Raw genomic sequence first — 12,211 nt, forward strand, 5'->3', positions numbered from 1 at the left:
TGGCACAAACCTCCTTTGAACAGACCTTGCCAAGAATATCCCATGATAGGTTCACCTTAGAGTCACCATGGGTAAGAAATGACTTGAAGACACAGAACAACACAATGATGTCAAACCCAAGAACAGGATCAGCGATAGGATCAGAAATGGGTTGAAAGCACACAGCAACCCAACATCTATGTAACTGATTACAATCACAGAATAGACACTTCAGCTGGTACAGTCTAGGAAAGTGGGGCAGGATCTTCAGAGAGGTGGGGCATACCATATATGTACCTTGCTCTTCCTCACTTATAAAGGTGTCCAGGGCTGGACTGGCTAAGTGGTTCAGAGAAGTGGCAAATGAGCTGGAGTATCTAGATCCATTGTAATCTGGCCGTCAAACCTGGTTACAAGACGCAGTCTGCTTTGGTCACCTTGAAGATACATTGTGAGAAATGATGAAGAGGACTATATTTCTGTTGGGCCTTTTTTGCACCTTTCAATGCAACCGACAAAGGTATCTTCTTGGGTTTACTTGCTTGTAGTGGGACTTGGAGGCAGTGTTTTATAGTGACTGTGATCTGTCTTGATGACACAAGTTCAAAAGATAGCACTGGAGAACTTCTATACTGAGTGGCATCCTGTTAGTAACATATATGCATGTACAGTGTGGTTTGTGTGGGTGTCGTTTTTGGATGGGACAGAGGTGGCTATTCTTGGTGCCCTTCCAAAACCTCCTACCTGGTCCCTGCGATGTGATTAGTTTGGGCTCTGAGGGGAAGGAAAAGGAGAGTGAATTCCATCTGTGGGCACAACCTAGTTTCGACCCCACTCCCAAGCCGAGTCCAGCCACTTCTTCATTGACAGAATTGCCTCCCACCTCTATCTCCACCAAAACCAATAAAAAAGCAGGGCTCCCTTCCATGGCTTTACTACTGCCAGGCTGGGGTGAGGAGATGCGCTACCTGTTCGATGTACTATCTCAGCCTCAGTGCTTTGGCTATTGTCCTTTGGTATCTTCAGGGTTCATCTAGTCTCCCACACTACTTAAGAAAGACATCACTACAAGAGAAATTACTTTTGAGCTATTTTTTTCATAAATGACAGACTTTATTCATTATTGGCTCAGCCAGTCTCCTGCAAGTTTCTTTACACATACACATATATACCCACACATATGCTTTTCTTTTCTAATTCACTGCTTTTTAAATTCACTGTGTAGGTCTGATCAAAAAGCAGCGATAAGCACATTGGGGGATTAATGACAATCTGAAGTGTTATCACCATGCTTCCTCATTTTGGTGGGAGATTATAAATTTCACAATAACAAAAATAAGATCGAATGTCTAATTTTGAGACAGTGTGCCTTAAGTGGTAAATTCCTTGGTATTATAAGAGATAAGCACTTTAAATCTTATTATTCGCTTTAGGTATTAGAAAACGTTGCCATAAACAGGTTTCAGACAGTGTTTACTAAGAATAAATAATAGCAGACAAGAAAATATTTAGACACTGTATCAATATATTCACAGAATTTCAGTTAAACAGAAATCCAAAATTACTCCCTCTGGGGTGTACAGTTTGATTTGTATGGGAAACAATCTCTTCAGATAAAGATAAACATTTCCACAATACAGATTACAGTTAAAGATTGGATTTGGCTGCAAAACAAAGAATCAACACATTCTACATCAGAGGGTATATTTCCAGTCTAAGAGATGAAAGAAAAGTCAAAGGGATTGGATGCAAACCCATCCCCATTTCTTTTCCAGGCAAATTAATCAACTAATGTATCTTAAAGTTCTAACATAATTAGAATGATCAGCGGAAAGGGCAAAATCTTAATTTTAGTGATCCAGATCCAGCTAAGTAATGACAACACTTTCCCTCTGGGAGGGCCCAGTAGTAATAATATGCAGTAGTAATAATATGATTTTGGGATTGGGAAAAACTCTGTGCCAGCTACAAGTGGCACCACAGCTGCGGCTTTAGACTTCTACACACCTAAACTATCCGTTCCTATCAGTGTTGTTCCTAAAAGGTGCTGATTTTATTGCAAAGTTCAGTGGACACTATAGGTCTGAAAAAATGGTTTCAATTTAATTGACTTCCTTTGGTGGTATGTCCTAAAAATGCATTGTTCTCCCCAAAAGTCCTTCATCACCGAGTGGTTTTGGTTGTGCAAAATATTAAAATAACAGTTTATGGATTAGATTCAAATTTAGCTATGCTTAGAGGAGTCCTGCTAAAACCTATTGAACTAATCATGTGTGGTGTAAGTCCCTGTAATTTCAATGGGCCTATTCTAATTCTGAGTCCAACCTTCTATCTCCAACATAATAACATAACTTCGTTCCCAAAGTGTTCAATGATACATTCCATTGAAACTGTGTGTTTTAAAAGTTGTGTTTGGAAATGTATTGCATTGGCATATTTAGACTGTGTGATAGTAACATCTAGCCTTTTCTGCTCAATAGAAATTTAACTAAACAAACTTATCAATGATAACTTTGAGCACTGTTTGTAGTAAACTTTTCCCAGTATGAAAGTAAGTGCAGCAAATCAAAAATTAAGTCTTAAATATAAAGAGCTCTAGTCCTCACATGACTGGACCCATTTCATCAAAGGAACTTATGTAAGTGTTGATTTACCAAGTTTTCATTGATTCAGTGGGTCTGCTCTAGTTATGCTTAAGAAATCGACATCTAACTATACATGGCAACATCTAGTCTATAGTGAACACCCAACTAGCTAAATGTCTGAAAACCAAGGGTTACTTAGTTTGCTGTTATAGAGATAAGGCTAGAGTTAAGCCCCTGCAATAACATTTGGAAGCCTGGATTCAGGTGGGTGGACCAATCCCACTTGGTCTTTGCACCCAGTTGTCTGCACAACAAATGGGTGGCAAGAATCAGTTGTGACTGACTGACTCCACATAGTTTCGTAGTGCACACATGGATTGCAAATAGGTGACCCGCACTAGCATGTAGTTTACATTTGTATGTAATCCCTACATTCCAGGCTTATGTGTTCTACTTCACCGCATCACAAACAAACAAAGATACAATTAAGTCAACCATATTGCTTAGTAGTGTAAGTACTTTCTTAAAGCACATGGAAGCATGGGAAATTGTATGAGACTGGATATGGCTTCTTGCCCTACAGCATATGTAAAATGCCAGGGCTGTGTGTGAACCACCATCATCTTTATACTGTTCTGCATCTGTTTTCTGATAAACATTACATTGATCCACATTTTCAACAGAGCAATCATTCTATGGCTAATCATGTGATAAGGATAAGTTACTTTGGTCCCACTTTAGCACAAAGAACATTGTGAAACAGGAACTCTGAGTTGGCATGTGCCATCTTTAACGTACACAGAGTAAGACTGAAATGGCCTAGTAATGTATGCCCTGTGTACAAAATAGTATTTTAACCAAGCACCTGAAATCTAGATTTTGCTGTTTCATTCAGCTAACAAAGCTCTTCTTACATAAGTCAATCAGAAGAGTTATTAAGCAATCTTAGTTATGTACACAAGAAAGATCTTTGTAAATAAATAATGGAAAGAAATAGAATATTTGAGGAGATATTGAAAAGCATAATCATTCATTCATTCATATTTTAAGGAGTCTGGGAACAATCTAGCCAAAGTGAAACACTTTAAAGTCGAACTGATTTCAATAGGAGAGAATTAATCATGTGCTCATCTCCTCATTGGCATCAGTAAGACACTAAAGTGCTTCACTTTCACCAAATTGGGCCTTCCATTATGAATCAAAATAGGCATCCATCTACTAAATTTTAAATTATAATGAAATTATAAATGCAACAATCAAGAAATCAGCTGTTTTTTTATTATTGGTCTGCATCCTCTTCCAGAGATGTTTGATTGCAGCTACAGTGAAACAAGAGACTGAAACAAGAAAATGTACCACAGTCAGCCTGCAAAATTAACTCATGACTTGTTGCTTCAGCAGCAGCAATGTCAAGTGAAAGACTTTTGCATAATTCAAGTGATCAACGTTAATATTTTAAATCTGAAACTGATTCAGTTATGATTTTAGAGGAAAAATACTCATTTTGCAGTCTTCAAAAGTAACCAGTTCCACTGATTAGTAGCTGATGAAATGTAAGAACAGATTTGAAAGGATATGTTTCCTTAAGTTGTCTTCAGCTTTCAAAGTGCTTTAACTTGAAGATTTGCTGAGAGCACTGGCAGATCGGCGCAACTTCCCAGAGAACTTGGTTTTTGTAGCACCAGCTAGTCTTGCTGACATTTGCTCAGCTGACTCTGGCCCCACAGGTGCAGTAAGATCAGCGCTCAGACTTGTTGTAAGACAGCCTAAAAATAAAAATCTTATTAGAATAAAAAGAGTTTAAAAACATCGAACATATGCCTCTATACAATTGCTAGGTATAAGGTAATCACATCCTTGGAAAAGTCTGAGGGATCTAAGCAGAAGAATAGAAGCACTTGTAACTGGCCAGTTTGTCTTAAAACAGGGGTGGGAATCACGCAGACACTCCTTGACTACAACTCCTATCAGCCTCAGGCCAACTTAGCCAATGGTAAAGAATGCTAGGAGCTGCAATCCATCACGACCTGGAGAGCTATGTGATTTCCACTCCTGTCTTAAAGGTCCTCCCTGCATCCTTGCTTCCAACTTCTTTCCTGTGCAGGAATAAACAAGGGATTCCCCCTGAATAGAGTATGGCACAAGATTAGCTTGTTCTGTCATTCTTCCTCTATCAGACAAAGACTTTGTTTATTGACACCAAAGTTGTTTTCTTTTGTAGGTTCACAGGAGAGTAAGGACGTTTGGTTTGGACAGTGGTGGTGTCTACTCAGTGTATCTGACCCAAAGCTGATATCTGTGTTGTGCGTAAGTGTTTGCAAAATATACTATTATATTACATTCTAGACATACTATTAATAGATTGAACTGAAATAAGATGTTCAGAAACAGAACATATACAGTCATTTCAGGAGTGCATCGCTACAGAATACAGCTGGGGGCCTGCAAGCTCATGCAAATAAAAACCCACACAAAACTAAAACAAGGCAATAAGAGCGTGTTTCACATTTACATGTAATGTATTACTTCATATCTAATTGTTTGCATTTTGGTGTGACTACATAGAAAATTATTGGACTGGAGATGGGAAAGGAAATGAAAGTTCTCTCTCTCTCTCATGGCTCACTGAGACATTCAAATCGTCAAATGCTGGGCATGTATTGTGAACTAATGCTAGCCTAGAATCTTCCTCCCGAAATATTGTTGATGAAAATGTGGGCTCTAGTGGCATATATGCACCTGGTTTAGCAGAGTGGCCACAATGGCAGAGAAAGTGGGATTTCCTGCAGCAGCTTTTACCTTGTTGGCAGGTTGCAACTCCTACCTTCTATAACAAGTCTTTGCACTGTTGACCAAGTCTTATAGCTCCTGGGTAAGGGCTGTGTTGATAGGTTGCTGCAATCCTCACATGAGTCATTTGCAATAATGGTTTTATGTTACTGTTGCTGGGTAAGGGCTATTGAGGTAACAGAGTTACACCAATGGATGGCTCGTACATTGCCTTGTGAGATCTTTTATGCCTCAGAAGGTGGTTAAGAACCCTTTTAATAAATAAAATAAAATCAGTGCGGCATTTGGAGTAAAGGATTAAACAGAAATCCCAGAATTTGGATGGAATGTCATACTGGGTCCCTTCTATAAGGGGTTTATTGTTACTTGCACCTCTTTATTTCTTTGTTGACATGTCCCCCCTGTTTTCAAGCATTTGAGATAAACTGGGATGTAGAGCTTCTCTATAAAATACCTTGGCTGCTGACAAGTATGGTGAAGGGCTTCCTCCTGGCTTAATTAGCCATCTGTTTGTGTAATGATGGCATGTGAATAAATATATGTTATGCTGTTTTACAACACCCCACATCATAACAAAAACTGCACTCAAGTCCAGAAGATGCAGTAATACTGAATATTAAGCTAATTTGCAGAAAATACAGCTGTTGCACAATGCAATTCCTGGAAGACCAACATGCCTTACATGCATGCAACAGAGGACACACCACCAGTGAAATTACTTATGAAAAGCTTAGTTACATACATGTTATTTTTTATGTCTGTAAGCTGTGGTATGTGTGTTCAACTGATCCTAGCACATTCCCTTGGAAGAGATTCCTCAGCATGATGATATTCAGAGAAATGTACCAAAGAAGTACAGTGTTTCCAACAAGTGTTCTGAAAGACTTGTTCTTCCCTTCTCCTCTGGAGATAATAACATCATTTTAATTTGGATTATATTACAAGATCAAGGTACCTGCTAGTTAGTTCACACTGTTGTTTCACTTGAAGGTAAAGCAAACTCTACCTCTTTTTACTGACTGATCAATCAATCAAACAGAGAAGTCCAAGCTGATAGACAGATGTGAGAGACAGCTTGCAAACTTGGGCGTAAGTCATCCTGGAGCCCTCTGTTAGCAGGCTGGATCTCAATACTTTAACTGTGTTGAAATTACAACTGTACCATGTTCCTTTCATACACAATTCATCAAAACCTGCTCTCTTCATATTTGGCCCTCATATTTTGTTGCAGAATTTCATGTAGCACACTGATTATCTAAATAAATAAGTCAATGTTTATTTAAATAATGCCAATTGATATAACTTCCCAGTTATAACCTTCAAAGGTTCTTCTTATGACTAGCATTCAGAATCTGCAGTACAATCAAACACTTTCATCTGCAGTAAATCCCACTGTGGGAGCTGAATCTAATGCATGTTTTACAGAACCGTAGAATCATAGAGTTGGAAGAGACCACAAGGTCCATCCAGTCCAACTCCCCGTCATGCAGGAACACACAGTCAAAGCTGGCTAAAACTCTTCTCTTTTCTTCTCACTGAAGGGAAGAACAATTATTTAACAAAAAAAAAAAAGCTTAAGATTTAAAGCATATATGTGTGTGCACATGCAAGAAAGTGAGCATGCAACTCTCATTGTTAGTTCTCAGGCACAATTATAACCAATACTCCAAGGAACAGAAAATGCATGCTGCAATCAAGCACAGTTGTTGCTATTGTGGCTGTGAGGTGTCTCAGGAGACTCCTGCAAATGCAAATGCCATTTCATCAGCAATCTCTTAGTAAAAAGTTTTCAAACAGTACTGCTCATCCCTTGAAACTCTCTCATACAAAATATGCTGTATGAATAACAAACCAAAATTCTATATACAATTTTTTTCTGGGAAAGAAAGTTTTAGGGATTTTCATCAACAGAATAAAACTGAGATGCGTACTGTTGGTGCATAAAAACCACCATAATTACTACCGTTTTCCTTGATTATTTTCATTGATTAAAAATATGAATGCAGTTGTATCTGTGCTGGAAATTTATGTTTTTATCTATGAATAACTGCTTATCTTACCAGAATGCCATTAATGGAATGATTTGTGTGTTTCTGTTTGTGTGACAATGGCCTGTTACAGACTGCCAAAATAAAGCTGCTTCGGGTCTCTTTGGAGGTATGCTGTTTAAATGATGCATGCATCCTAAGAATCTGGAAGCTGCGCCAAAGCTGCACTCCTGTGCTTAGGAATGGAGTGTGGCTTTGGCGCGACCTCTGGACTCTTAGGACCCATGCATCATTTAAATAGCATACCTCCAAAGAGACCCGAAGCAGCTTTATTTTGGCAGTCTGTAACAGGCCATAGTGTGATTTGTTTGTGTGACAGCATATTCCATATGCTTTGTCACTGTGCTAGTTCACCAGGAGGCAGCCTGAGATAACCCTATAGAAAATTACTTGTAAAGTGAGTCTGACATTATGTGTTGCATAGAGAAAACAATTACATTAGCAGCAACTGATTGTATGGAATGATGTAAACAAACATCATATGCGTCAACCCATGCTTTTATGTCCTGGTGAAGACTGTGAACTAGATGACTACATACAGATTACTAGGATACTGAGCATTTTGAAACACAAGATGAAATATTAATGTAGCCCCCACCTAGCCTGACAACCTTTCATCCTTACTGACCCTGAAACTTCTCAAGCCCTAAAGGGGTGTTTTCCTCACACCAATTTCCACATCTCTGTTTGCCAGAAAAATGGAAACCTTTATCCCTCCCTGAAAACTTCTTTCCTATTTACGCTGATGTTTGGCTTACTGTGTTTTGTAGTCAACTTCCTAAATTTTTTTGTCTATTACATCTACAATTCTTGATTACTGATCATGTGGACTGGGGCTGGCAGGAGGGCACCAGGCTGCCCACTGCAGGCTCATTCCCACTTGCAGTTTAAATCGATTCCTGATTCGTCCTTGCACCATTTTGGAAATTGATTCTAGAAGGCCCCTTGTTCCCACTGTAAAGGGTATCTTTTCCTTACCCAAATGTAATTGCTTTTTTGGGGGGCACGATTGTCATCCCCACTGGTAGTGCCGCTTCAAAATCACGTCAATCATCTGTGACGTATGTGGCAACCCAGCTTGGAAATTTGTGTGTGTGTGTGTGTGGGGGGTGAAGACTGAGAGAGTGTGAGGCTTAGAGAATGTGACAAGGAAGAGTCAGAGCAGCAGGAGGAGTAAGAAGGAGGCAGGAAGTCAAGCCATGGGGAGAGACGAGACTGGGGCTTCTATGGGGCTTGGAGGAGGGAAAGGGAAGTCAAGCCATTGGGAGAGATGAGATTGGGGCTTCTATGGGGCTTGGAGGAGGGAGAGGAGGGCCAGCCATGGGGAAGGAAGGCAGAGACCGAGGACGCTGGGATAAGCTGGAGAAGGAAGGCAGAGATTTTGTTTTAAATAAAAGTAATCGAAAAATCGATAGAGTGATTTAGCAACTCGATTTATTGTTTACTTTTATTTATGAAAAAAGCACCCAAAATAAAAAGGCAGCACTGGGTGTGTGTGTGACATTTCTGGGCAGGTAAACACCACTCTGCCATTTGTCCCTCACCTCAGAATAAATAAATTCTGAGCTGTCGTTCCCACTTAGTCAACTCGCTTCAGAACTGATTCTTCTGAAAAGAACCACTTTGAAACTATTGTCAGGAAAACCCGGGTTTTTTTTTTTTGGGGGGGGGGGCATTTGCCCTGTTTTGTTGCCACTGAAACTGATTGAATAAGGATCGGAATCGATTTCAAGTGGGAATGAGGGTCATATACCCCGATCTGCAATTTGGTGGAAATTGTAGTGGGAATGAACCCATGAAGACAAAAGCATCAACTTTCCATACCTTGGTTCTGATACAGCCTACCTCCACATTTATTTTTTTGCAAAAAAATCATACTAACTGGAGTTGCTGGTCAAGTAATATATTTTCCCAGTGAATTTAGAATAAAACATCCCAGGCTGCTTGCTCAGGTTGGAAAGGCTGAAAGCAGAGCTCTTCCTGTCAAGTGATGGGTGCAGATTGAGAACGACTCAATTTCAAGCAGGAGGCAGATGCTTTCCCTGTTTGTTGATCAACTCATGAGTAAGCAGACCAGCACTTACCTAAGCAAGGATGGACTCAAAATAAGTGTGATGGAGTTTTGCTTTCACTGTCGTATCTCTCAAGTTTCTAAGAAGTAGATCAAAACTATCCTTCCTATCATCATGTTTTAGTAGAACTAAACCTATATGGCAGTGATTCCCAAATGTGTTTTGGACTTCCACTCCCAGAAGTCTCAGCTTGGCCAACATTCAGGAATTCTGAGAGCTCAAGTCCAAAACAACTGGAAGATCAAAATTTGGGAACCACTGCTCTGTAGTATCTGCCAGCCATATACTGAAGTGCTGCAATTTCACTGCAGGATTTTGTTAACGTGATTTGGAAGGAGTGTCCAATACAGTGGTGCTTCGGGTTATGAAATTAATTCGTTCCGCCATTCCCTTCGTAACGCGATAATTTCGTAACCCGAAATAGCTTTCCGTTAGCGCTGGAAGCCTATAGCATTTGAATTTCGCGCCGAAATGAATTTCGTAACCCGAAAAATATTTTGTAACCCGAAACAGTTTTTGCCAATCCAACTTTTTCGTATCCCGGAAATTTTGTAACCCGCGCATTTCGTATCCCGAGGTACCACTGTATGTCTTATGTGTGTTTGTATGGTTCCCGATCACAGTGAGTCATGAGAAAGTTTAAATGTGTAGTCTTTTCATGGATATAATTTCCAAACACAACTAGTACCAGTTCCGTCACATACAAAAACCCAAGCATTCAAACAAAGAATGAAATCGATCCTCTCCCATGTCCAGGAGGGCAATGAGCTGCTTGCCTCTTTCAGGTAATGGGAAAGGGTTTGTGCTTCAAAGTATTCAGTTAGATCTGGAGTAGAACAAATGAAATATAACATCTTGGATAGGATTACTAAAAGCAAGGATTAAGTCACTGCAGTAGAAAAAGGTGCGCAGGTAACAATGGAAGCCAATCCCATGAAGCAGCATATTAGTAAAATAGAATTAAGACCCCAAATTATATACAGATGTGAATAATGGTAACCTGATGGACTGTGCTGGCAAAGGACAGAAGCTCTCCAGAATGGAGGACTGTCCTTTCCCCCTCCCTGGCAAATTTTGCCTAAGGATGGTTTTCACGTGGGTGAAACACTCATTTAAACCTCCAAAATGGGAATGCTATTGGAGAAGGAGGCAATCTGAAAAAAGAGAAATAACAATGCAGAAAATGGTTCCATAATCGCTGCTACTGGTTGTGCTTCCTTTTTACCTTCTACATGAATGATTAGGCTTTCATGTACATTTGCAATACAAAGCACAAAATATAAAGTAAGCTCATGTTTCAATTACAAATGCATTTATTTTCAATGTAGACTTTTGCTTGCTTCTGTGTTAGACCTTCACATTTTGTAATCTCTTCTGTGGGGAAACTGATGCAGACTGAATGGTAACTGAAGAGGAGACATCACATGTCAGACTATCTGACCCTAGAGTACAAGAGGCTTACAAAGAAATTCTAACTAGAAAATCTCATCTCGTCTCAATGTTCATTTGATTTGCTTGGCCTCTAGCATACTTTGCTTTTTTGTGTATCAGCCCCAACAGTGTGTATCATCATGTAGGTACCAAAGCCATTTTTCTCTTACAAAAGTTACTAAGTATGGAAGCTATGTTGCATCATTACTGAACTGCTACAGCATGCAGCTCTGCTTCCAAGAAACAGTTCATATTCAGAGCAGGTTAAAGGCTCTGAACATGGATTATTTTAGGTAATTTTAATATTTCATTAAGAAGGACTCAGTTAATTTCTCTCCTGGGAACTTACTGAAAGAGTGGAAATTAACTCCCTCGTTTTTTAACTTACCAATATTTATACTAAAATTAAGTAGCAGAAGAGGAGAAAGTTTAAAGTAAGATAATTATAGCATATGAAAATACGTATAAATTTAACAGATTGGGAAGATGCCTAAGAGTAGTGTATTTCAGGCAAGTGTAATTGCATTTACTCTGATCCAAAATGAGTAAGCTCAAGAAATCACCATGCAAAGCACCTAACAAGAGGACTCCAGTGCATACCAAAAGATGCACAGAAGAAACAGGCAAGCACATGCAAAAAAGGAGAGCCATAACCACTGGCCTTCTCTGATCATTCATAGTACAACATTCTGTCAGCCTTTCAAAGTTGTACATTCCACCAGTCAAAACCTTCTTCTTCCAGGTTGGCTATGTTAGATATGCCACTAGTTTTACGGCTCCTTCTCAACTAGTCCTGATTGATCGGGGAGGGGACAGAATTAGTAGTACAAAACCTTTGATATCTATATATCTATATCTATATCTTATCTTCAGCAGTTATTTGCTAATTCTGCAGCTGTCTTTGTTTTCTAAAAAATTCTCATTATCTTGTAAATCCCCTGGCACACATCTGACTTGCTCATTACGGAATGTGGGACTTTACTGATATGCCACTTCACTGCGGCAAAAAGCAACAGAAAACCCCTTTCCCATAAAATGTATTAATATTAAGGTTACATTATATGTTCAGTATGAAGCACAGAGGATTAATGTATCGCTGAATATGAATCAACATAAAACACTTCCCAAGAATATATTGATATGGTGGTTTTTACAAAAGGGATCATCCTCTTAGGCATGCACCAATCTCAAGCCAATTCATAAGAAGTAAGACCCACCACTTTCAGATGAACTACTGCCATGCACTTTAAGGAGAGTTTTAAGATGGCTAAGAAATATGCAGCTATTAAGCATATATTACCCTGTG

The 12,211-nt window shown here is 39.3% G+C and overlaps 1 protein-coding gene across 3 annotated transcripts in view; it reads right to left on the reverse strand.

Moving 5' to 3' along the window:
- Positions 1–1,070: 1,070 nt before the first annotated feature.
- The window catches only part of RALGAPA2 (Ral GTPase activating protein catalytic subunit alpha 2), a 226,676-nt gene continuing 215,535 nt past the window's right edge, over positions 1,071–12,211 (reverse strand). For 2 of the 3 annotated variants that reach the window (XM_042461719.1, XM_042461720.1), the window contains one exon: positions 1,071–4,330. In XM_042461719.1, coding sequence (XP_042317653.1) covers positions 4,176–4,330 — 155 coding nt within the window. In that variant the 3' untranslated portion in view covers positions 1,071–4,175. The remainder of the gene's footprint in view (positions 4,331–12,211) is intronic. The other variant, XM_042461721.1, reaches the window with a different exon arrangement.

This window comes from Sceloporus undulatus, chromosome 4, assembly GCF_019175285.1.
Source record: "Sceloporus undulatus isolate JIND9_A2432 ecotype Alabama chromosome 4, SceUnd_v1.1, whole genome shotgun sequence".
Taxonomy (NCBI): Eukaryota; Metazoa; Chordata; class Lepidosauria; order Squamata; family Phrynosomatidae; genus Sceloporus; species Sceloporus undulatus.